The sequence below is a fragment of the Platalea leucorodia genome (genome assembly GCF_965183815.1).
Source record: "Platalea leucorodia genome assembly, chromosome: 20".
NCBI classification, from domain to species: domain Eukaryota; kingdom Metazoa; phylum Chordata; class Aves; order Pelecaniformes; family Threskiornithidae; genus Platalea; species Platalea leucorodia.
Window position 1 is genome coordinate 6,062,051 of NC_138842.1, and position 22,569 is coordinate 6,084,619.

The 22,569-nt window shown below is 47.7% G+C and overlaps 1 protein-coding gene across 1 annotated transcript in view; it reads left to right on the forward strand.

The window, feature by feature from the left end:
* Positions 1–20,717, forward strand: part of NECTIN1 (nectin cell adhesion molecule 1) — a gene marked incomplete at both ends in the record, with an annotated part of 102,931 nt that extends 82,214 nt beyond the window's left edge. Inside the window, 4 exons of the mRNA XM_082330495.1 lie at positions 4,345–4,492; positions 6,545–6,632; positions 7,142–7,252; positions 20,499–20,717. Of these exons, the coding sequence (XP_082186621.1) occupies positions 4,345–4,492; positions 6,545–6,632; positions 7,142–7,252; positions 20,499–20,717 (566 nt within the window). The remainder of the gene's footprint in view (positions 1–4,344; positions 4,493–6,544; positions 6,633–7,141; positions 7,253–20,498) is intronic.
* Positions 20,718–22,569: the final 1,852 nt, after the last annotated feature.

Genomic DNA, 22,569 nt, shown 5'->3' on the forward strand with positions numbered 1-22,569 from the left:
ACCCTTGGTGGGGATGGAACATACCCTGCTCTCAAGTCTTGATCCCAGGAACAGCCAGGCTGCTTCATGATGCAAGTGTCCCAGCTTTAAGGGAAGAGACCTTACTTCCAAAAGTGTGACAGGCTCTGTCTCTTCTTTCCTTTCCTTTTGCAAAGTCCTCCAGCTCACTCCCCCCATACCAAGAGCAAGTGAGTCATTCCCTCTGCTCTGGCATACCCTTCTCTGGAAGCTTTCCAGTTTATCTGTCTTTGCCTCACTTCAAGTTCCCTTTGGGAACATCTCTCTTGCTCTCCTGCAAGCTGGTTCTCCAAAGCCTTCATTGTTCCTCTATTATTATTTACTATTCCACTCTGCAGCTGCACTATTTCACCCCTTGGGCACGGCGCGTGTGGACAGCTCCGTCTGTTTGTCTCTGTGCTTTGAAATGCTACCATGGCTGTTTGCAGTAAATCTGAGCCACGGCTCTGTCCGTACAGACAGAGTCATCAGCCCTGCAGCTGTTTGGACAAGGGCTTTTTCATAGTCGGTGCTATGAAACTATTCGTCAGTTGTGCACTGTGATTGTGCCTGATGGATCTCTCCGGGATGGACGTTCACATCTAATGGACATTCTTCACTTACCTGGGAGATGTGAACACCTGACAGCATTGAACTGCTGGATGTGATTTAACTGAGCATTGGGACTGGTGAATTACAGTATCAGCACCTTACAAAATGTTTTAATTGATCTAGTTGGTAGACAGATCTTCATCTGTTACCGGTTACTTTTGGAAACCCAGAGACACGCACCATCAGGTGACTGGGAAGGATGCTTGACGGGTAGATAACCGCTTTTCTTCCTTTCCTGTGTCTGCTTCCATCTGCAGAAGAGCCGTGGGAGAACAAAGTAACGAACAAAACTGCTCTGAAAGAGACTGGGGGTGGGGTGTCCTTCTTTTCTCCTTAATTGTAATACTGTGAATTAATTCCGTTTCCAGCAGGAACGAGGAGTTCCCAGCAGCCCTTAGACATCCAGATAAGGCTGATCTGTTCTTTCAGCCCCTTTGGGTTCTCTGGTACCTGCCTCGCTGCCAACTGCTTCACACAAACTTTTTGGAGAGTTTTAAATTATTCGAGCGTGACACAGAGCAGGGAGTTTTGCATTCTTAATTGGCAAAGCCTTTTACCACGCCAGTCGGGAGGCCCCTGAGCTGTCCTGCCAATTTATTCTGATCCTGATTCACAAGCCTTGCAAACACCTTCCCAGGGCTGCCCAAAAGCCCTGTCAATGTAACTGAATCCTCGTCTGCCAGTTCTTATCATCTTCTCCTGAGGCTTTCCTGGTGCCCTCCTGTTTGACTTACAACACCCCTTCCTGCAGCCACCCTGCCCTCCAGAAAAGCCCTGTTGGTGCCTCTGGCTTTACCCATTAAAGAGGGAAGGCACAGAGAGGACGGAAGGAAATAGGCTGGGTTGCAGGTGAGCCCTCCAAACAGCACTAGCCACAGCTCTTCTCCAGGAAGGGGAGATTGAAGGAATAAACAGCTGGGGATGCAAATGAAAGGTTTTAAAAAGATGGGGGGGGGGGGGGGGGGGAAGAAAGAGGGAAGAGCTAGCAGAAAGGAAGGTCTCTCTCTACCTCTTCCCATTTTCTTCTCCTCTCCTCTGCACTTTCTTGCTCTCTCGGGACCTTCATCTCTCATTTATCTTCCTTGTCTCCTGGTGTTCCCTCTTATTGTCAGCAATTATCCCTGTTGCTTTTCACAGCTTCCTAGCTGGACTCCTGCAAAGATGTGAACAACACTTTTGCAGGACGGCTCAGCCTGTCCTCAAGAAAGAGACCTGCACATGTAGGGACAGGGCTTCTTGTCATAGGATTTTGTCATTGTTTGGTACTTGCCATTCTGTGGAAGCGCTGCTTTGCCACACAGCCCTGTCTTGGGCAGCTGGGATGGATACCAACACTGGGATGTTCATACCATAGTACTGAGAGCTTGGCAAGAAGGAAGTACTCTGATAGACACCCCAAAACTTCTGCATCTCTCCTTGTGCTCCTCCGTTCTTTCCCTCTCCTCAGCCCCATACTGTCTTTACCCAGTGCCCTATATTTACCCCTCTCTCTTCTGCAAACTGATGGCTGCATTTTCCCCTCTTTAAATTTTCCTGGCCCCTTTTCGCTATTACACAGCCCCGTTCAAATTCCTGGAGATTAATTTTAGCTTTATTTATTTCCTTTTCCCTCTTTCTCCTTCTGCCCCCTTCCCCCCCACATGTATACACACCTACTGATTTACAGCGGTAGCAGGAGGCTGATGTTCTCTGCTCGCTACCTGCCATCCAGAGAGCCATTAGGGGCCAATTCATCACGGAAATGCCCCAACCAAAGTGACTGGAAGATTCTTTACAGTCGCCGTCCCTGCCACAATCTCGAATGCTGTCAGGGGGTTTAGATTGCAACATGTCAGCTGTCTGCCTGAGCATGGCTGTAAGTGAGCTGTCTCAAGGCAGAAATATTATTTACAAGATAATGTGGCTTATGGAGAAGGGAAGAGAAATAAAAGTGACTGCCACTGCCGAGGACAGTGGTGAGCAGGGCCTCGCGTTCTGATGACTACAGCATCCTGCCACTTGAAGACACACAGCTCTGAGCTCTTAATTAAGGAACAGGGGAAGGAGGGGTGTGGGGTTCTGACCGATGTAGGCTCTGGGATGTCCTTGCGAGGCAATAGAAAACCAGGTTTGCATGGAAAGGGATGGGGGATCAGTGTCAAGACAATTCCCAGGGCAAATTCTTCATTGGTAGCAATGCCTCAGCGTGGTGCTGGGAGTTCAAGTGTTTTGTACTGATACAGTAAACATGCCAGTTCTCTGCTGTGCAATTTGTTGGTATTGACCAGAGAGGGGATTTCCCTGGGAAATGTTTATACACCTCAGTTTACTTCTGGATGACAGCAGCAAATCTGAAAGGTGAAGAAGGCTGGCTGTGAGGTGAGATCTGGGAATAGGCTGTTGGCAACGATTCAGCGCAGTCAGTTCTGCAATTGCACCTGGTACATGGGATTTCAGGGAGCCCAGCCTTCGAGCTAAGCAAGTGCTGAATCCATGGATGTGAGGTGGGAGTAAGTGGCAGATTTTCACCCTGAAAAGTCCTGTATAAGTTGTCCTATGTGGTTTGGGAGTGTGCGCATATACATTTTATAACCATGCACACATGTAGAGTGGGTATAATTTTGCAGATGCATAGTTTAGTGGAGATACTGGCTACCACTATGACACTCAAAGCCATAACTGTTGCAGAATAAGGTCCATATAGTCCAGTATCTAGTCTCTAAGAGCAGCCAGTAGCCAGGGCATTAAGAAAAGTACAACAATTAGGTGTGACAGACAAGTTCTACAAAGCACCTTGTTCCCTCATCCCTGTCTCGCTCCCCTCCCTTGAATTTCTTTTCCTTCTCTTCCTCCTCCTCCTTCTTCCTCCATTCCAATTATCTCTTTCTTTCATCACTGCTGGAGCTGTAAGTACAAAGTACCAATTAGCTAGTTTTCAAGTTTAATTAGGTTGGAAGGTAGAGCAAATTAAATCCTTTTATCGTACATTTCAAAGCACTTTCCCATCAGGCCCATGGGATAGGTTTCCTTTGAATGAGGTCCATATCAGTCACCGAGGAGCTGGCCCAAGTCACAGAGCTCTCCAGCCATGGGGCAAACAGGAGATGAAATGCAAGATAGGATATATCTCCCCCTCGCCCCTAAATCCTACATTCAGGACATCTTTTTTTGTAAGGGTTAAGGGTGCACACACCTCTGCTCCACCTCAATAAATTGAGCATTGGTCCTTAGCTCTTCTAAGGTCTACATTAATAGCAAAGCTCTCCCTCATTTCAACAGCACCAGGAATTCAGAGAAGACACTGTGACAAAGCCTGGCAGAAGGCTTTCAAGATAGTTAAATACTGTCAAGTAGCAGGTCCATATGAGTGCCTCTGCACCACATGGGGGGGCTGCTTAGAAGCACCTTTATTCCTTAAACCCTTCCTTCTTCGAGGACAGAACAAAAGCAGAAAAATAGATCCAGGAATAACCACCTGATTTAAGGGGAAATTGCAGAATAGAGTAAGGAAGTGGTTAGCTCTTGGAGACACAGTGGGCTGCGATTGTAACCACAGATTTCTGTTCCTCTGACTACTACATTTCAGTATGACCTGTCTCACCCCGTAACACTGCACATACACAGCTGCCTGAGACAGTTTCAGAGTGCATTGGCATCTTTGCTCATGGAGTCCCTGGTTCTACTGGTCTTTGCGCCTTGCTGGTTGTGTTGTCTGATGCTCTAACCCTCTCTCCTGTGCTTCCCTCTGTGTTGCAGATAAGCCACTACCTCAGGGTGCCCCAGGAGGCATTATTGGGATCGTGGGAGGAGTCATCGCAGCAGCTCTCATCATCTGCGTGGCTGTCACCGTAATTATTGTCTACAGGCGGCAACAGAAGAACCGCACTGAAACAGACAATGACCTGTAAGTAGCCCCGTGCTCGCAGCAGTACAGCACAGTGATGGTGCAGGTGCTATCGGATGGGGCAGGAGACAGAGAGCACCGCTCGCCCTTCTGCTACCTGCACAGGAGAAAAGCCTGGCAGCAAACCGTTTTTCCTGCCATTTCTTCCTGTCTGCATCTGCCTGGCTCACTCCTCTGACTCTCTTCCCTTCCTTGGGGCCCCCTAGTGCTTTCCATCCTGTTCTCTCCTATTTTTGAGCTCTTATCACAAGCCTTAAGTGGAAACCGAAGCACAATGATGTTCACCCAGATGCTGCTTTTCCTTGGACATGGTGCAGCTGCTCACTGCCACTCTCACCTCCAGTGGTACGAGAGGATCCTATTCCTCCTTGTGCAGAGAAATGGCTTCAGGCTCCTGTTTTAGACTGAATAGCATTCTGTCATCAGAGGGGTCTCTGATAGACCCTGAGCAGCCCTGAATGTATCCCAAAGAGTCCAGAAAGGATTCACATCCACTCAGCATTCCAGTCTTGTATATATGGTGCCAGCCTGAAGACATGAACTCTGGCAATACGAGAGTAGGGAGAGGGGACGCCCCAGGGGCTCCTCTTTGACAGGTGCTTGCTTTGCTCTGCCCTACACTGTGCAGCACAGATCCCAGGCAGGGAATTTAGTGGCGTGGAGCTCGCTCTATGCAGCATGAACAGAGCCCTCTTCAGACATGCTTACCCTGCCCTCTTGCTGAAAAGCTCTCTCTTGTCACTGCCGTTGAGCAGTGGGGCTTGAGCATCCCCTCCCTTCCTTCCCACCTCATAGGGGAGGCACGGAAAGCCCAAAGGCTAGGAGTTGCTTTTATCTTCCACAACCCCCCACCTCATTGTTGTTACATCTTGGCCACATTTTGTGCTCCATTTAATCCCATTTGAGAGGGGGCATTGGAGGATAGCGGGAGAGGGAGGGAAGAGAACCGGGGAAAGCAGGGGGAGAGACAGAAAGGCACACAAACAAAAAAATAGCACCACAAGGTGAAATTGCATCAACAGCATCGGCCCTGTGACAGAGATGCATTCAAACAATCCACTTCCCACAATGGCCCTCCACGCAGGCACAGGGAAGAGCCACTTTAGCTGAGAATAGAAGCACAATGGTGCCCTAGTCTGCAGAGGTGCTGCCTCTATTGTGGAGTCCACTCCAAAGCTTCCAGAAGTTAATAGCATTTCTTTTCTTTAGAGCCATAAAGTCAATGTTTTGCAGAGCCTCAGGGATCCATTTTACGCTCCTCGCCCATACGCTCTGGTCCTATGCTGGAATCCACTAGGCTGCCAAGGAAAGTTGGCCACCTCTATCAGAAGATCTGGTGAAGTTTGTACAGAGGGAAGGGAGGGGGAGCCAGCTAATTAGTGGATCAGAGTTTTAATAAGTTTTGTAAAAGGATTAGGCACATCTGTGCATATGAACAGAATGTGCTGAGACAGTCTCTAGGCTGGGATTATAATGGCTGCCGATCCTTACGCTCTGGGGCAAAAGCTGATCCCCTGATTGGGGGTCAGGGATAAATGTCCCTGCGTGGCACAGCGTGTCTATGAGGAAGATTCAAACTCCTATTGGGAAGCCTGTGGCAGGGGCTACTGTTCCAGGTAAGCTCCCGATTCGGGGCTGGCATTACCTTGTTGATTTGCACCAACCACTGCCAGACACTTTCTGGTACCCTATAGCCATAAAATGAGCCACCTCCCATGGGATGATTTGGAGCCCATTCCAAAACAGTGCCAGAAGGCAGGTATCCCAGCTGCACCCTCAGGATCTGCAATCCGACATGGGGATTTACTTGGAATTAGGAACAGAATGCTAGGAGGGAGTTTATTTCTATTAACAATTCTAATTGGGGTGAGAAAGAGGGCACGGGGTGGGGGGGGGATGTTACTGAGAATAATCTATATGATTATATTGGCAGTGCAGTGACAAACACAATCAAATCTTTGGCGCATACAGGATCTGGTTTGTTACGGCACAACAAAACAAACAAATCCCTTTCTCTTGCTCTCTAATCAACAACCACTTCTTTATCTGCAGAGTTGACTTGCCTCCATCCCACAAACCTGCCCCTCCACCAAAGAGGAAACAGGAGATGAAAAGCCACCTGAATGCAGAAGACATCCAGGTATGCCTCCCCAGCCCAGCTGCAAGTTCCTTCCTCTGGCAAGGAAAACTGATTCCACTCAGCGTCCACAGTGCCTAAATTTTGGGAAACCGGGTTTGCAAGAGCAAAGAAAGAAGTCTATGGCCTAAGTTTGAGGGGCAGCAAGAAAGGACTCGTCTGCCCAGAATTCCCAAAGATTGGTACTAATTGAAAGCTGTAATTTGGATCCTGCTTACTCCCTTTTGTGGGGATTGAATTCTACGTGAGGTGGTGTTCAGATGGGCTCTTAGATGTGAGGACTTCTGAGCATCCCCGCCATTTTGAATGGCATGAGTGGTAGTGAGGGGTGTGAGAATGAAAGAAAGAGAACAGGAGGCAAATAATATGGTAGGAGCAAGGGAGAAGGTAAGATGCACGGCCCTTCATGGTGATATCTTGAGATGGTGTCACCTGAAGCAGATGTTGCCTCAAGCTGTGACAGAAGAATAGTACTTGCTCTTCTCATCCCTCTTCTCTCTCCTCTGTTACAGGTTGTTCACTTAGACAACATGAAACATGAGGAGGAAATCCAGAAAATCCCTTTGCAGACCCCGTACTATGACATGGCAGCCACCGAGCCCTCTCCCTACACTGACAAACTGGTAAGGAGATCAGGGTGCTCATAGTGCTGCCTGGCCTCATCCTCACCCCCAGCCTCACTGCCTTTCACACAGCATCTCTCGCCCTAAAAGACGAAAGACGCCCACCATCCACAGGGGTGAACAAGCAGCCTTCACAGTCCAGGAGTATCCTCTCCTGGAGGAAGGCAACCTCCACCCTCTGATCTCAGTCCACCTCTCAAATACCACTGACCCTAATTCAGCACTTGCCCCTTTTGCCCTTGGTTTCCATAGGTCCTGGAGCTGTGGCTTTATGGGTCATTCCTCAGTAATATACCCTGCTTATTCCAAATCTTCATCAGAGGACTATCACCACCTGTGGCAGTCTCATCTTTACATATGACAGCTAAGCCTACAAGCCACCTATCCCACCCCAGTCACTCTTCACCTTCTGCAACGGAGCCCCTGTTAGAGTTTGCAGCTGAATGAAGCAGCTCTTGAAGAGCTGCGTGCGCTGCAGTGAGAGCTTCACAAAGCAATTATCTGCAGGGCAGAGCATGCCAGTGTTTGACTCTCAATTGACAACAAGTTCTTTAAACCCCCTTTTTTGTGTGGATTTGTTCAGCCTCAGATAGGGAGATGCTAATGTGAGGCAGCAGAAGCAGAGAGATTAAGGGTCAGGGAGAGATATTAGCAGCCATGCGGGAAAGGCTGGTTTTCAAGGACTGAGGCTGAAGGAGGATATGTTAGATTCAAAGGGCAATGGCACAGGAAACAGAGAACAGGTAGGATTAGAGTCCTTCCTTGGTGAGAAAACAGAAAACCTTCCTCCTCCCAGGCTTTGGACAATATCCTTTCCCTCCCTTACGCTGTGGCATGGAGCTGCTCCCCCCATCTTCCATGGGTGACGCAGGATCCCCATGTAAATGCTGCAGGTCTCTCTCAAGCTCTTCTTCCATGAGAGGTGGTTCAGAGTGCTACACACCAAACCTGGTGCTTCTAGATCTCAGCAATGTGAACACATTTGTTTGAGAAGGCAGTATAAATATCAACCTATACTAGAGTAATATTTTATGAACATAACTAATTATAACCAGTTCATCCTGGTATGACCCTTTAATGCATATTCCTGTGCAGATAATAGAAGGACAGGGCCCAGTGACCTTTCGCTAGCAGAAGTCTGCAGCGAGAGAGATGCCGAGGGCATTGGAAATAAAGACGCAGTTCTGTGCTGAGCTATTTACTTCATCCTAGCTGAACGTGGCTAATGTCCCTAAAGAAAAACTTCCCTTTGGAGCCCTCCCTCAGTCCTGGGGCTTGTCTCCAGCTGTTTCTAATCCTTGCGGAGTGGTAGCTGAGTTTTAAATGAAACACAGGATGCTGGAGCCAGACGGGCTGCTCTGTGGAGAGCATCCAAGAGCCGAATTTCAGGCAACCAGGAGGATGGAGGAGCTCATTTTGGGAAATAACGAGCAGTCAGTTAATTAAGTGGCAGAGTTAGTGATGTGAGATGGGGCCTGATGGGTAGCTGCTCCGTAACCATGGGAACTGAGTTTGCTGCTCTCAATCCTGGTCTGAGAAGATGCATTTCTATGCCCCATGCTTGGCACTTGCTGCTCCTTACCCGTGGTTTTAGCCAAGAGGTGATGGACTGTGGAGCCCTCATTTCATTTGGCCCCCTCGCAGTAGGGATGCGGTGTCTGGGTGACTCAGCCGCTACTGCCACAGCTGTGCCCGCTCTTGGCAAAAGCCTAGCACAGCTGTGAATTGGAGCTGTCCTCTGGTCAGCTTGGCTGGCAGTCCCTGTAAACAGTATCAGGCTCCACCATCACGCACACACACCATGATTTGGCTTTTTGCCCCAGGAACGAGATGAGGCTTGCTCCCATTTCTTGCTAAATCGCTGTATCCTTTGGGCAGGCAGCAGGCTAGTCAAGTTTGTGACTGGTAAAGGGAAGGAGGGTGTCGCTTTCCTGCCAAGGAGTGCTGGTTTTGCTGGATTCTTCCCAGATAACACAGGCAGTATGTGCTGCCAGGGCCAGGTGTGCATCACGTTGCCCAGCCATGCTTTGCAGGGAGCCAGCTTTTGCCCTCCTCCCTGCAGGACCACTCAGAGGCGTTGTTTTTTTCACCCCTAAAGCATTGTAGAGGCCTCCTGTTCGTGTCACACCCGTGCACTTCCCTGCAGAGGAGATGCTGAGGAGCGTCTGGCTGGGATAGGACTTGCATGGAAACCTCCGGGGAACAGCAGCAGGGATAGTGGTGGTTACCAAAACCAGCACACTCAGCCGAGGCCCAGTCACCACACTCCAACAGCATGCTAAGGGACTGACCACGGCAAGCTAGACCTGCACAGCCCTTCACCTGAGAGATGGGTCAGTTGGAGGATGAGGAGGAAAGCACATTCCCTTCAGCTTCTCTGTGTCTCTGCCAACCTCACTTTGATACGGCCCCCCTCCCGCTGTGTTCAGATGGAGATGTAGGCAGCTGCTCTGTTGTATATGTGGTTCTGGGATCCTTTAGAGGGGAAGGCACAAGAGAAAGGCAGGATATTCTTGTTCTGCTTGCGCTTCATCTGGAGATTTGACTTGGGAGGGTAGTGAAGAAGATGAGAGTTGAAGGGAACGGATTCTGCAGGAAAATGGGGCGGGTGCAGTCAGCTTTAAAGGAATTGTGCAAAACCTCATAATTTGGGATAAACTAGATTCATCACAAGGCAGCATGAAAGCCACTGCCTGGGGTTGACAATTTCACAGCACTAGAATGGGAGTCAAAGTGATTAGAGATGGCAAAAAGCAAGGGAGAGGGAAATAGGAGAGGTGCCAGGAGAAAATAAAAAAGGCAGGTGGAGGAGGAATCCACAAAGAGGGTGTGCAGGTACGTGTGCGCGGATGTGTGCAGATGCGTGCTGGCAGGGGACCAGGTGGAGGGGAGAGGCTGGGGCACGTCTGCAGGGACAGGATACCTGCAGAAGGGAGCAGGGTGGGCCCTGTGTCAGAGGCTACAAATGAATATGTATGCTTATGTGTTGCAAACTGTGGGAAAGATAACACGAAGCTGACAGCACAGAAATATGCAAGGACAGAGTAGCGGACAATTAAGGGTAGAGAAGTGGGCATAAGGGTGATGGGGTTGCCGGCAGCATTGGTCTCTGAGCTCTTGTGGGGTAAAAGCTTTGGTTTATGTGAGGATATTTAAGCAGTGAATGGGATGGAAAGGTGTGTGTGTTTCAGATAACACCTACAAAGACTATGCATGTCTGAGAGTGCTGGTACCCGTGCGTGTCAGTGCGCAGAGTAACACGTGTGTGGGTAAAAGCAGAGGTGTGCTCTGTGTGCACACGGCAGTGCCTACGTGTCATGTAGATGCTGTGTGTTTGTGTGAGAGGGAGCACGAGCGAGAGAGGTGGAGGTACGAGTGCCCGTAGGAGCAGACGTATGATTAGTGCACGTGTCAGCAATACTCATTTGCACAGGTAGAACGGAAAGTTTCATTGCTGCAGACAGCAAAATAATTCCTTTCAGTTTACAGGGCAATTACCAGGGTGCCGATGCTGATGATTTACGCAGAGCGCTTGCATGTTGCAGTGCTAGACCTTGTATACAAGTCACATTATTGATATTGTAATAAATTTTGCTCCAAACAAGCAGCAGGGAGCAGGAGCAAGCCCTAGAGCGGCAGAAAGCAGGGGAACTCCATGGAGAAAACACCTCCAGTGGGAAGGAAGCACTATTTTGGAGAGGAGTGAGGCAAAGTAGACAGCATAGGAATGAGGAGGTGGAGATGTAGTCTGCCTTTCTCTGGAACTGGAGGGGGTACTGAGATACATAGTTCACGGGGAAAGAGTTCTGCAGGGCATAGGTTTAGGTATGAGACTGGAGTTGGCATTACTAATTTTCTTAAATGTCCATAGACACTCAGTCTGGGTCCAGACACGAAGCAGAGAGGCCATAGGATACACAGCTTTCACGCCAACAACGTGCCACTGCCATCTGGTCACCTCCGCAAGGGCAGGACAGAGGGTGACCTCAAACCTCCTGGTCCTCCAGCGTCCAGCTTCGCTGAGCACCACAGGGGAACCGGACACTGGAAATGCCGCTGCAGCCGTGTTCCCCTCTCCCCTCATCCCGGTGGCGGGGGGATGCCAGCAGGGAGCCAGCCAAGCCCTGCCACAGAACAGCGCAGCAGTCAGAGATAACGGCTCGCTGAATAACGCCTTCCAGCAACAGGCACTAAACCAGCTCATTACAGGGCTATAAACTTCTGAAAATGGCTCTGCCACAGCTGGTACGTGGCTGAGGACACTTCCAAACAAAGAGAAGAGAAACATTTTCGAATTAAACACCTTTTGCATAATCGCTATGCGATGCAGCCATTTTGGAAAGGGGATAGAGAAACTGGAAAGCTATTTCATTTGGAAGAGACAACTCTCTCCTCTCAGAGAGGCTTAGCAGATGCTTGGCTAATGCTGGCACAGAACACAGGCCCAAAAGCAAGTATTAAAGAAACTCCCCAGGGCAAGTAGCCAGGGTACCCCCTCCTGCCTTGGCTACTGACACCAGGGCTCCTCCTGGTGACTCATTTTCCCCACTGAGCAGTGAGGTTTCCAGGCCGTCCTGCCTTCCAGGGTTCTCTGACCATTATTATTTGCAAAGCATAAGAGATGTCTGGGTAGGAATGACCAGACAAATTGGATAATATTCCATTCATGCAGCTCTTGCTGATAAGCCCGCTTAGTAAGGCAATACCCATAAATATTTTCATGCCCAAGAAGGATGCTTTTAGCATCTACTAGACATCATTACAATGACAAAATCATGCTGCATAGTTAATCTGCAGTAGCATACTGTGCAGTCAAGCCTCGAGTTAAAATGTAGCACTTAAGAACTCTACAGCCCCCACGCTAGGGCAAAACAACAGTATTGGCTAAGCAGTGTCATTTCGCTAGGGTAATGTGTCTGTTGCAAACCTGCCCTTGGAGCTATGGCTTTGAAGCCACTGCCTCCAGGTATCTCCTTCCCGACACCCAAAATTCAAGCTTTCCCCATGATTTTCACTCGTGCCCCCAACCCTGCATTTGCCTCGACTGGGCTGCAATGAACCCCAAATTCCTGGGTCAAAACTGACAGCTCAGGTATCCAATAAGGTTTGAATTCACTGAACCACCCCTGGCTAAGGAAAATGCTGATCCCAGAGGGGTTGATGGGAAGATCAGAGCAGCGAGATGCTGCTGGGAGCAGCCCCAGTAAAAGGGGCGGATGGGGCAGTTGCTGGGAGTGCTGCCAGCCTGGGCTGAGTCACTCAGCTCAATGGTGGATTTGGGGAGCAATGCCATTAGGACCTTTGCTTTGATTTGGGATTTGACCTGACTGATTGTTCATTTCCTCCCTACCTCCCTCTTTTTAACTGTTTTTTCTTCCTCCCTCCTCTCGCCCTTTTCTTCTTTCTCCCTCCACCCTTCACACACTCCCTCTCCCGTCTCATTCACTCGCTCCCCACCTTCTGCACGGTTCCTGTGTTCTCACTCCCCTGCCTCCCCACTTCAACCCCAATTCCTCCCTCCTGTGTCCCCACTGCCTTGCTGCTCTCTTCTCTCCAGAATTCTGGCAACAAGGACTGTGATGTCCACTATGCAGAGCTGGACACTTCCGCTCTGGCCTCGTCACCCAGTCCTCGGACCTCCATCCATGCTGGCGGAGACCTAGTCGAGTATGCAACCATCCAGCCCAACTTACGCTAGCGCATGTCACTCTAGGCCCTTTCCCCTCAGATTCTGGCCTCAAGGTACACACGATCGCACTCTGCCTTCCCCACTGCGCCCCTCTGAAGTCAGTGCTCCCCCCCTGCATCTCCTCCCCGTCCTGTGGCGTGGCCCCCATGCATCCAGTCTGTCCTCCTCCCGCTCCCTCCACCTCCTGCATGCTGCCCACAACGGCTGCTCTCTTCGCTACCCTTATTTCTGGGGATGCTGACAGGAATGCCTTTGCCTTGTCTTGCCTTCTGTGCATGCTCTTTGCAGTGTTTTTCCTTTGCTTTCTACAGTGAGGCGAGGCATGTGGGAGGGGGAAAGGGTTAATGGCTTTGTTTCAGACCAGGGGTCTGTCCCCTCTGCAGTCAGTGTGGCTGGAGACACAGGGAGAAACGAGGTGGGTTTGAAGGGTCTGGCTCATGGTGTGGGATTTGGTTTGGGGAATTTTTGTAAGGCTCAACAGCATGAAGCAAAGCAGCAATACTAGGATGTGTGGAAGCTGAAGCCAAAAACCTCACAGAGATGTTGAGAGGGCCCTTCCAAGCTAGTCAGTACAAGAAGGGGAGGGAAAGAAAAGGAGACTGGCTGAAAGAAAAAAAGAAGAAGAGTTTGTGTGCATGGAAGCAACTATAGATAAGATGGAGCATATGTGCATGTGTGAAAGAACAAGGTGGGAGAGTATGTGAGAGAATATGGGAACACGTAAAGGTTCCTGCATCTGAAAGAGTCAGTGAATAACAGACAGTCAGAGAGGGACGGCGTATGTAAAAATGAAAGAGCTTGAGTTTTATGAGGTTGGTACAGACAGCATGTTTGGATGTTTGAGAGAAAGGGAGAAAGAGACTTTTCTTTGGTGCTCTCCTCAAAATTAGAGACCAGACCTGACTGTTTCCCTGTTCTCACATTTTTCTGACCACTTTAAGTGTCAGTAAGCCCATCCAAGTTCAGGTCCTGTGGCAGGAACTGATTAGGACTCAGCTCTCATTTTAAGTGGTTGTTTTGGACCATCTCTAGCTACCAGTGACCCTTTGAAACAGAATGGTGTTTGCAGTGGAAAGAGGTGTCCTCAGCTCTTCTTACGTTCCCTTACCCTATAATCATACCCTTTTCTCAGGTATTAAAGCCACCAGGCCCCTGCCTGAAAGGGAGGCATCTCTCCCACCCCATGGGAGATTTGCTGGGTGATGCCAAGAGCTTTTGGCCAAGGAAATGCCATTGGCAGCCCCCTCCTTGGCTATGACTCTCCCTTTCTCCTGTGTATTCCCCAGGTTGTGGTGACTACAGCTTCTGCCTTGCTCCTTCCCCTTTACTTTGCTGCCTTTTAAATGGGAGGAAGGGGCTGTGGGCTACAGCCCCACAGGGGTACTCAGTGAAGAGGTGCGGAGAAGGGTGGGGAGACAAGGAAGAAAGCAGAGGGGAGATCGGGTGCTTTGCAGCTCACTGAATGCCTCCCAGGTCACCCAGGGTAGATCAGAGGAGCCACACAGAGAAGCAGTAGCTTGGGGGTGGAGAGGAGTAGTTTGAAGAAAGATATAATAAAGGGCAAGGGACTCAGATCCTTGGGAAGGAGGGGAATAGCTCCATGCAGGAGGATAAGCACAAGAAATATGATGTTTTTAAAAAGTCCTACTGGACAGTCCTGTTGATGTAGTGCCTCCTTGCAGACTAGGAACATCAGTGCTAACAGGTGGGTGAAGGTGGAGCAGAAACACCTGGGTGGAAGGTGTGCAATGGGTTAGTTCAGTTTGCCTTTATCCCTGTGGTCCCTGGTTTCCCCGTGTTGGAAGCAGCCCTGTAGTTCCCTTGCTGTAGCAAAAGCCTTCCTAGGTAAGTGTCTGCAGCAGGCCTGGCCTGGTAACCTCTCTCTCTTGCGGTGTCTCACCCACCCCTGCTCCCAGAATGAGGATCAAGGTCTTCGTAGACGTAACGAGCGAGAGTGGACAGTAAGTTTTGGATTGGTTTCGTTTTTCTTTTCTCCATTTGGTTGTGGGGTCTGTTTGTCACTGGAGAGAGGTGCTGATGAGCTCCCAGGCACCTGCCTGCCTGTCACCAACAGGCAGCAGCACTGCCAGCCTCTTGCACACAGAGAGAGGATGAAAATGCCAGCCCAGAGGAAGATGTGGTTGAAAGCAGCCACTCTCCCTTATGCCTTCACCTCCAATTCCCAACAGTTTCTTGCGCTGCACTGGAGGACCATTCCCACTGTTACAAATGAGGCAAGCGCTCCCTAATCCATCTTGGGAGGTCTCGCCTTGTCCTCCCTGGGGTGGGGAATTTTGTTGCCAGCAAAAGGACAGTAATCCTCCAAATCCAAATTTGGAAATTCTCCCAGTTTCTCTGAAGTAAAAATAAAGCCGGTCATATGGTGCTTTGAAGGTGTAATCTCACCGCCACAAAATCTCCCTGCTAAGACACACCACAGATCAGGGTGATTTTTTTTTTTTAATGCTTTTTTAATTATTTCCTCCCCCTTCACCTCCCCACACTCCTGCTCTCAAGTTTTGTTTGGGAATTTCTTGTCCCTGTTACAGCCAGAATAGCTCAAAACCATGAGACTTGCACCAAGATCCCAGCAAATTAGTGACCAGGGAATCTGAAGATTCCCAGCTCTGCTTTCTGAATGTCCCTATAAAACTGTTAAACCTGCACCAGTTACAGATTTGGTGCAGACTGATCTGGGGATATTGCAGAACCATCAAATGTAGCAGCCTTGACTCAGCTCCTGATTGCCCCATTTCCTTCCTACCAATACCAAGGTTGCCTAAATACCTCCCCCACGTCAACAGCCCCATTTCCAATTTTCAGGAGAAATAAAGCAAAGAACTCAGGTGGCTCCTTATTAGTTTCCCATTTGTAAATGAGGATAACAGCCCTGCCCTGACTCCAGAAGGGTAGAGAGATGGATTCGGGAGAGAAACAGCACGGAGGGAAATGTTTAAGATTAATGATGGTCTAAGATGCTATAGGAACACAGAACAGGTACGTACTATAGACAGAAAGAGTTAAAAGCATGCTGTAAGGAATGCAACTTTATGAGCAAGTTTTCTGCAGAAGTGATACTTGCATGTGTCTGTGGGTGCATCCCTCATCATAGGTCCTTACCCTATATTTCGGGAATTTCAGTCTTCCTCATGCTTAAGGTGTTCTTTTTCTGAACCCAGGGATAAGCCCCTCTGTCCCACCTGCCCTCAGTTTTGTCCTCACAAAACTCCTCCACTCCTAAAAGCAAGCTCAGGGCCACTGGTTCCTGCTCACCCCTGATACATTAATGTTTATTCTTTACTCAGGACAGTGGTTATTCCAGGACATCCCTCACAGATAAGGTGTCAAACAGAGAGCAGGAGCATGCTGGGAGATACCTAAAGTTGCAGCCACACTTGGAAGTTGAAAAGCAACATGAAAATGCTGACCAGGGAGTTTAGAAACAGGGAGGAGAGGATGTGAGGCTCCCAACACCATGGTGAAATGTTCTTATTTTTGGTTCCCATTATATGTTCTGTCTTCCAACACCAACATCCTCTCCACTGACTGGTCCACACTGTGACAACTGTCCTCTGCTGCTGTCACTCAACAAAACTGCTTCTTTCTATTCATCAGCCTGTGCTGCATCCCAAAATCCAAAGCCAGCCAATGAAGATGTTCAGGGGAGTGGCAGCCCAAAGTTTGAACAGTTTTGAACAGCAGGGACTTTTCCCGGCCAGGGAACAGGCTAAGACATCCAATAAGTGCATGTGCACTGTGTTTGGCCAAGCAGAGAACACCGGCTTACTTCTGTTTGTGAGCCATGCTGCAAGACTAAAGAAAAGTTTAAACTGCATGAGAGGTTATTAACTGGCTCTTGGGCTTTTGAACAATAGTAGAAACCACAATCCTCTGTAGCAGTATCTGTTCAACTCTCACATGTAATAGAGTCTTCAGATTTTCCAGAGGAAAATATAGCAGAGAAATCCTCAGGACCCTGAGAAGTTTTTCACTTTTAGACCAGTAAGAACTTGTTATTTAGGTATGATGAAAAGTATAGGATATGGTCAGATCAGAGGGAAAGCTGCCTGCAGCACACCTAGTTTTACCAAAGAGATGATCTGCAACTAGAAGAAAAGCTGGAGACAGGTGTATAGGGGATGGAGAAGGGTTGAGAGTAAGTCATGGCAGAAATGAAAGCTCTCTAATTCAATCAAGTAAAGACTGTTTAAAGGTAATCTTCCAGGCTGTCTGAAATGGGTAGATTGCTGACATCCCCTTTAATCAAGCTCTTGAAAATAAAACTGAGAGGGGAGGATGTAACCCAGATAATGAAGAATTGTATGGAGTCATACTGGAAACAAAGGCAAGTGGGAGAAGTCAGGTGGGGGAAGGTGGCAAAATTGTGTGCTAGTTCAATTTAATTAGTTCATTATCCCTAATTTAATTTCAAACTTTGTTAAAGATAAATTAGATTTGGGAAAAGTCACAGTGGGACTGGAGAAGGAAGTCAAAGGGCACCGGCTGCTAAATATGTTAAAAAACATCAGGCTGGTTTTGTTCTCTTCCCTTTCGCTACTGAGAAATGAGATCCGGGAACAAAGCCGGAGCAATGCGACTCCTGGCTTCACATGCTGAAGAGAGGTGAAAGGCGACAGGGAAATCTCTTCCTTTGAGCCCGATGCTGGCATTCTCCAGCTGCCCTGCTTTGGCCCCACTCCCACCTGTGAAGAGTGAGCACAAAACACTGGCCAGAAAGAAAAGAGGAGCTTGTTCATACTTATCTGGCCAAATAGAAGTGCTGACAAAATTGCACTTATTTTCTCTAACCTTACTTCATGGGTGCTTGTTTCATGCCCATATTAACTGATAGATAAACAGAAAGAAATAGGCTTTGCTGACCCAGTATATTGTCAATAAGCAGCTCATAAAATAGTATCTCATGACCCCATCTGCTTCTTTCAGTGTTAGATGCTAACAACCAACTCAATTTACACAAGATGTCTGCTTATGTTAACTGGCAATCTCTTTCCTACTAGACCTTTCTGTCTATTAGACCTTTTGACAGCACATATTAGTATGAAGTCCTGTGCTTTTCTGTTGCATGCTCAAAAAGCATATAAACCTACCCTCCCATTTAATTGATAATAGATTGCTAGCCTTGCTAAGAGACCCTCTTGCCTGCTATGTCTTACTAAATTTCAATCATTGAGACAACTTCTCTCTCAGGTTAGCTTTAACCAGAAAGTTTAGCTATCAGTTAATGAATTAGCTCTATAAAACAGGAGGAGAGCATAGCTAATAGGTTTTTTCCCCCCCTGCAGGTATGGAAAGGCGTTCTGTTGTGTTTGAGATTTCTTGAGAGCAGCTTATACAGGGAGAGGACCTTTGCACATTCTGTGCTGGCTAACGCTCTCCCTAGCTGTTAGCCCTTCTTTATGCCTTTTTATCAGCTGGTGCAATCAGAAGAATAGCAATCAGCTGTTCTTTGTTCCCTGCTTCCCTTATTGTATGGATCCCTGTTTATACTACAGAATTTGTATGAAGATAACTGTCTCCAGGCTTGAAGTATGTGTTGCCATAGCCTGCGCAGTTTTCCAGCCACAGGGCTGTGTGTGGTACAGTGTAAATCTGAGCCTTGAATTCTGTAGGGGCCTAAACTTTCTGTGTACATATAGCTCCCACCTGGGAATGTGAGAGCTGTAAGTCAGGGCTGCTTAAAGCAGCTAGGAAGAGATTGTAGGGGGTAAGGTAGAGTTAGTGAAGCTTCCTCATGTCCCCTGGCTTGGGTTCCTCCCGTTAAACAGCTATAATGCTGCACAGCACCTCTCCACCTTTTCATTTTGCAATTAAAAGCCAGAAGTGGACAAAAACCTCATGACGTAGCTGTAGGAATGGCCCACCCGAATTTCAGATACCAGCACAGCAATTCTAAATAAAAGGGGCTTAAAGCCTATTATTCTTTGCTATCTGGCCCGGTCAAGCTCACTGACTTTTAAAAGCTTAAGCAGTGGGGTATACACTTTTGCCAAGGAAAGGAAAATGAAAATTGCATGAACCTTAGCATTGCTCCTGTTTTCTCTGGTGCTCAGACAAACTTCCCATCCTCTAGTGGCCTTCATTGCTCTTAGCAAGTCTGTTCCTGAAATTGCCTTAAGACTGCGCAGCCCTCCAACTTGCTTGTTGCCTCTTCTAGCAGTCTGAACCATCAATAAATTATTGTCGACGCTTTGTTTTCTATATGATTTTTTTAAGCATTCTGGTGAAATATTTATCCAGGAACCAGCAGCAGATGAGCAGAGTAGATTGTTCTGTTCCTTCAGGCGTTTTCTCCCGAGGGTCAAATCCTTGTCCTTTCTACTGAACCAACTGTTTCTGGTACTTTGAAAGAGAACAAGGAAGGACTCAAGGGCAAGTTACTTGCTTCAGCCAGCCCCAGTTCAAACCACAGGCATAAAAGGTGATTGCCAGTGCATTTACTCTCTCTTCGAGAAGAGATTAGCCCTTGGTGAGAGCCCATTTAAAGACCAAAAGCAGTGTCCTCGCTAGAAGTCCCTCCTGCTTGGGTCATCTTGCAGGGCTTCAAACCGGAGGGAAGGGTCTGTGAGCAGGGAGGAATCCTTCCCATCTGCTGCCACCCTCTGGGGAGCCGGATCCCTGGGCTGTGGGAAAGCTCTGCCCTCCTCTGAGCTTCCCCAGGCATCCCCGCAGGCACACCAGGAGAAGCAGGGGGGTCTCTGTCTTCCTGTTGCTGCTGTTTGCATGGAGCTTTCTGGGAGAAAAAGGGTCTCTGCGACTTTTGCGCTCAAACAAGCAGTGTTTCTTCAGTATTGCTTGCCACACCTCTGCAAAATTATCTCAATAGAAATCAAAGCACTTTGGACTCTGAGGGGTTTTCGTTTCATTTGGCACTTAAAAAGGAAGAATCAGATTTTGCAAAGCATCCATAAGAATACGCTCCATCAGAGGGAAAATCGTGGGACCACAAAGCAGTCTCGATCTTGCAAATGCTTTATATTCTCTGTAGTTCATTTGACTTACAAAACTGGCCCCAAGGCTTTCAGTGGAACGGCTCACGCAGGTAAAGCTTAGCACGTGCACTCCTATCTACTAGGTAAACATTAGGCACAATGACCTGTTTCGCCTCCAAAGTCCCTGGTCAGACACATGTGCCCTTTAAATAAAAGATCATGAGCCTGGATTGGATTAATGATGCATACAAGGACTGCTTTTTCAAAACTCAGGTGTGGAAGAGTCAGGAAGACTGAATATAAACTGTCCTTTCTTGGCCAGCTGCTTATTTGATCCAGAGAGGCAGAGCATTTACAGACAAGGGGCAAACCATGCAAGATCTATACATATTCATCAGTAATATGGATATTTCGGGAAGTGAGACAAAAATTTTGAAATGTGAGGATTTATCACCTGGGTTTCTATTTTTCTGAAGCAGTAAGCAGAACTATTTAATTTTCCATCCTACTTGTTACATGTGTGTCTCAGCAAGAAACTGAAGAGTTTTATGTTTTGTGGCCAATGATCCCAGAGTTTTCACCCATTGACTTTTGTCTCTACTTACAGAACTTTGGAAAGTGTCACTCAGAGATATCGAATGCGAGTGATTACCTGACCCGCTGTTACTCACATGAAGATCGATATCTGGAGAAGATCCCTCATGTCTATACCCCCTTGTCAGATCTCCCTCAAGATCTTTATCCTCATCCTTCTGACATCTCCTTCTGCTGCCCACCTCCCGGTTCCCGGGCTCCTTACATCTGTCCTAAGGAACAGTATGTTTAAAGTGTCAACACAGCAAAATGAAGAAGCTAATGTTTTTCACTTCTCCTGACCCTGTCGCTCAACAACGAAGGCCTTTTAGATCCCCCCCCCCCTTTGCCATTGCTTATTTTATTTATTGATTTTTAAATTTTGGTGCAATTGTAATTGACATGATTAGGTTAAATATCTGCCTGGCTTGCTAATGCTCAAGGGAACACTCTGCCTTTGCCCACGTCTCGTTCAGTACTTGCATCTTCCTTTTCTCATCCTGGCCCTCCTGTATCAAGCTGGCTATGTGTGTGCATGTGTATGTGGGTGACAGCTGCCCTGTGTTGGATGGGATGTGCCCAACCTGATTAAAAGTCCGTAGGTTCCCTTGTGTCAATCTCTACACGGTTTGCACCAGAGTAGCCGGGTGTGGATTCTTCACAGCCCTTGTTCCAGCTTGTGTGAAGTTTTACAGCACAGCCAGTGCTCAAACCTGAGGCTGTAGCGTTTTTTTTCCTCTTTTGGAGAAATTTGTTTCCCCCTTGGTAGTGGGGATAGGAAATCCCTGTTGTGAAGAGCTAAACAGCCAAGATTGCTGAACCAAATAATAAGATGCTTCTAATGAACGATGCTCAAAACCAACCCAAGAATAGAGAAAAGGGCTCGGTTTAGGGGCTTTGTTTCTGTCCTTTTTCCCTCCTGCTCCCACTCCCGATCTCTTGGATTGACTCTTTGAAATTCAGACAGCATGGGGACATATTCTGAAGCCAACACATTTGGAGAAAGCATCCTTTAAATAACCGTCTTATAACCTGAAACCCAAAGGGGAAAAAAAATTAGAAAGGAAAACATTCTCTCTAATTTTCCTTTTCAAAGCCTAACATGACCCCCCACTAGCTTTTCCCCCACTCTTCCTTGCATCTGTTGATTGGAATTTTAAAATGAACTCAGGCAGAATATAAAGAATAAATCATGATTTCAGGTAATCTTCTTGCTCTTAATGAAGGATAAAAGCCAACAGAGGAATCTGGCCTTTTAACTTTTTTAAAAGCATCTTGGTTTTGGGACTACAAATGTTTTGATATTGGAATGTGTGTGGGTGTGTAAATCCAAATGTGTACATTCCTGTGACCACAAAGTGTTTTAGAGAAGGGAATTTATCTCCACATCACATTTGTGTTCACTTGTGTTAGAGGAAAAATAAATATAGATATACACTTAAATGTATATAAAAGCAAAGAAGAGGAAGAGGAGAAAAAGGAATGAACATCCTGTATAAGAGCTTGGTTTCAAGGATAACTTTCATCTGTTTCACCCAGGTATGGCATAGAAGAGATGACGGCTGGGACTGTTCTGAGCAAGGGGATATGCCTTCTTGGCGAATGGGCATTTACTTTCCTTTGTCGCGGGTTGGGTGTTTGGCATTCTGCAGACATTGCACACTTAACATCACTCTGGAAACCATGAGGATGTTTGAGCAAAGTGCATGTGGGAGGGAGAGATGGGGACCACACCATTATCCTGCTGCCCAGACACCAAACGACGTTTCAGTGCTACTTGTACAAATAAGAAGTGAAACTACCATCAAGATGAAAGCCTCCCCGTAAGAGGAGGTATGAATACTGTGTTGGATGCGACCAGCCCAGCTCCTGCCATGCCACACGTACTGAGACACTATTTTATTTTTCTATATCTGAATCTAAAAAGCTATAGTTGTTCTATGCACTTTCTGTGTTCCCATCACCTAGAATAGCCTCAAGACTCACCCTGCTTGTCCCTCTTCCTTCACAGAGAAGCACATCTGTGTTCACACTACCTCGTGGATCCCCTGCAGGCTAATAAATAGATCTGTATATAAGAGAGAAGTTTATACTTCAGTTTGTAC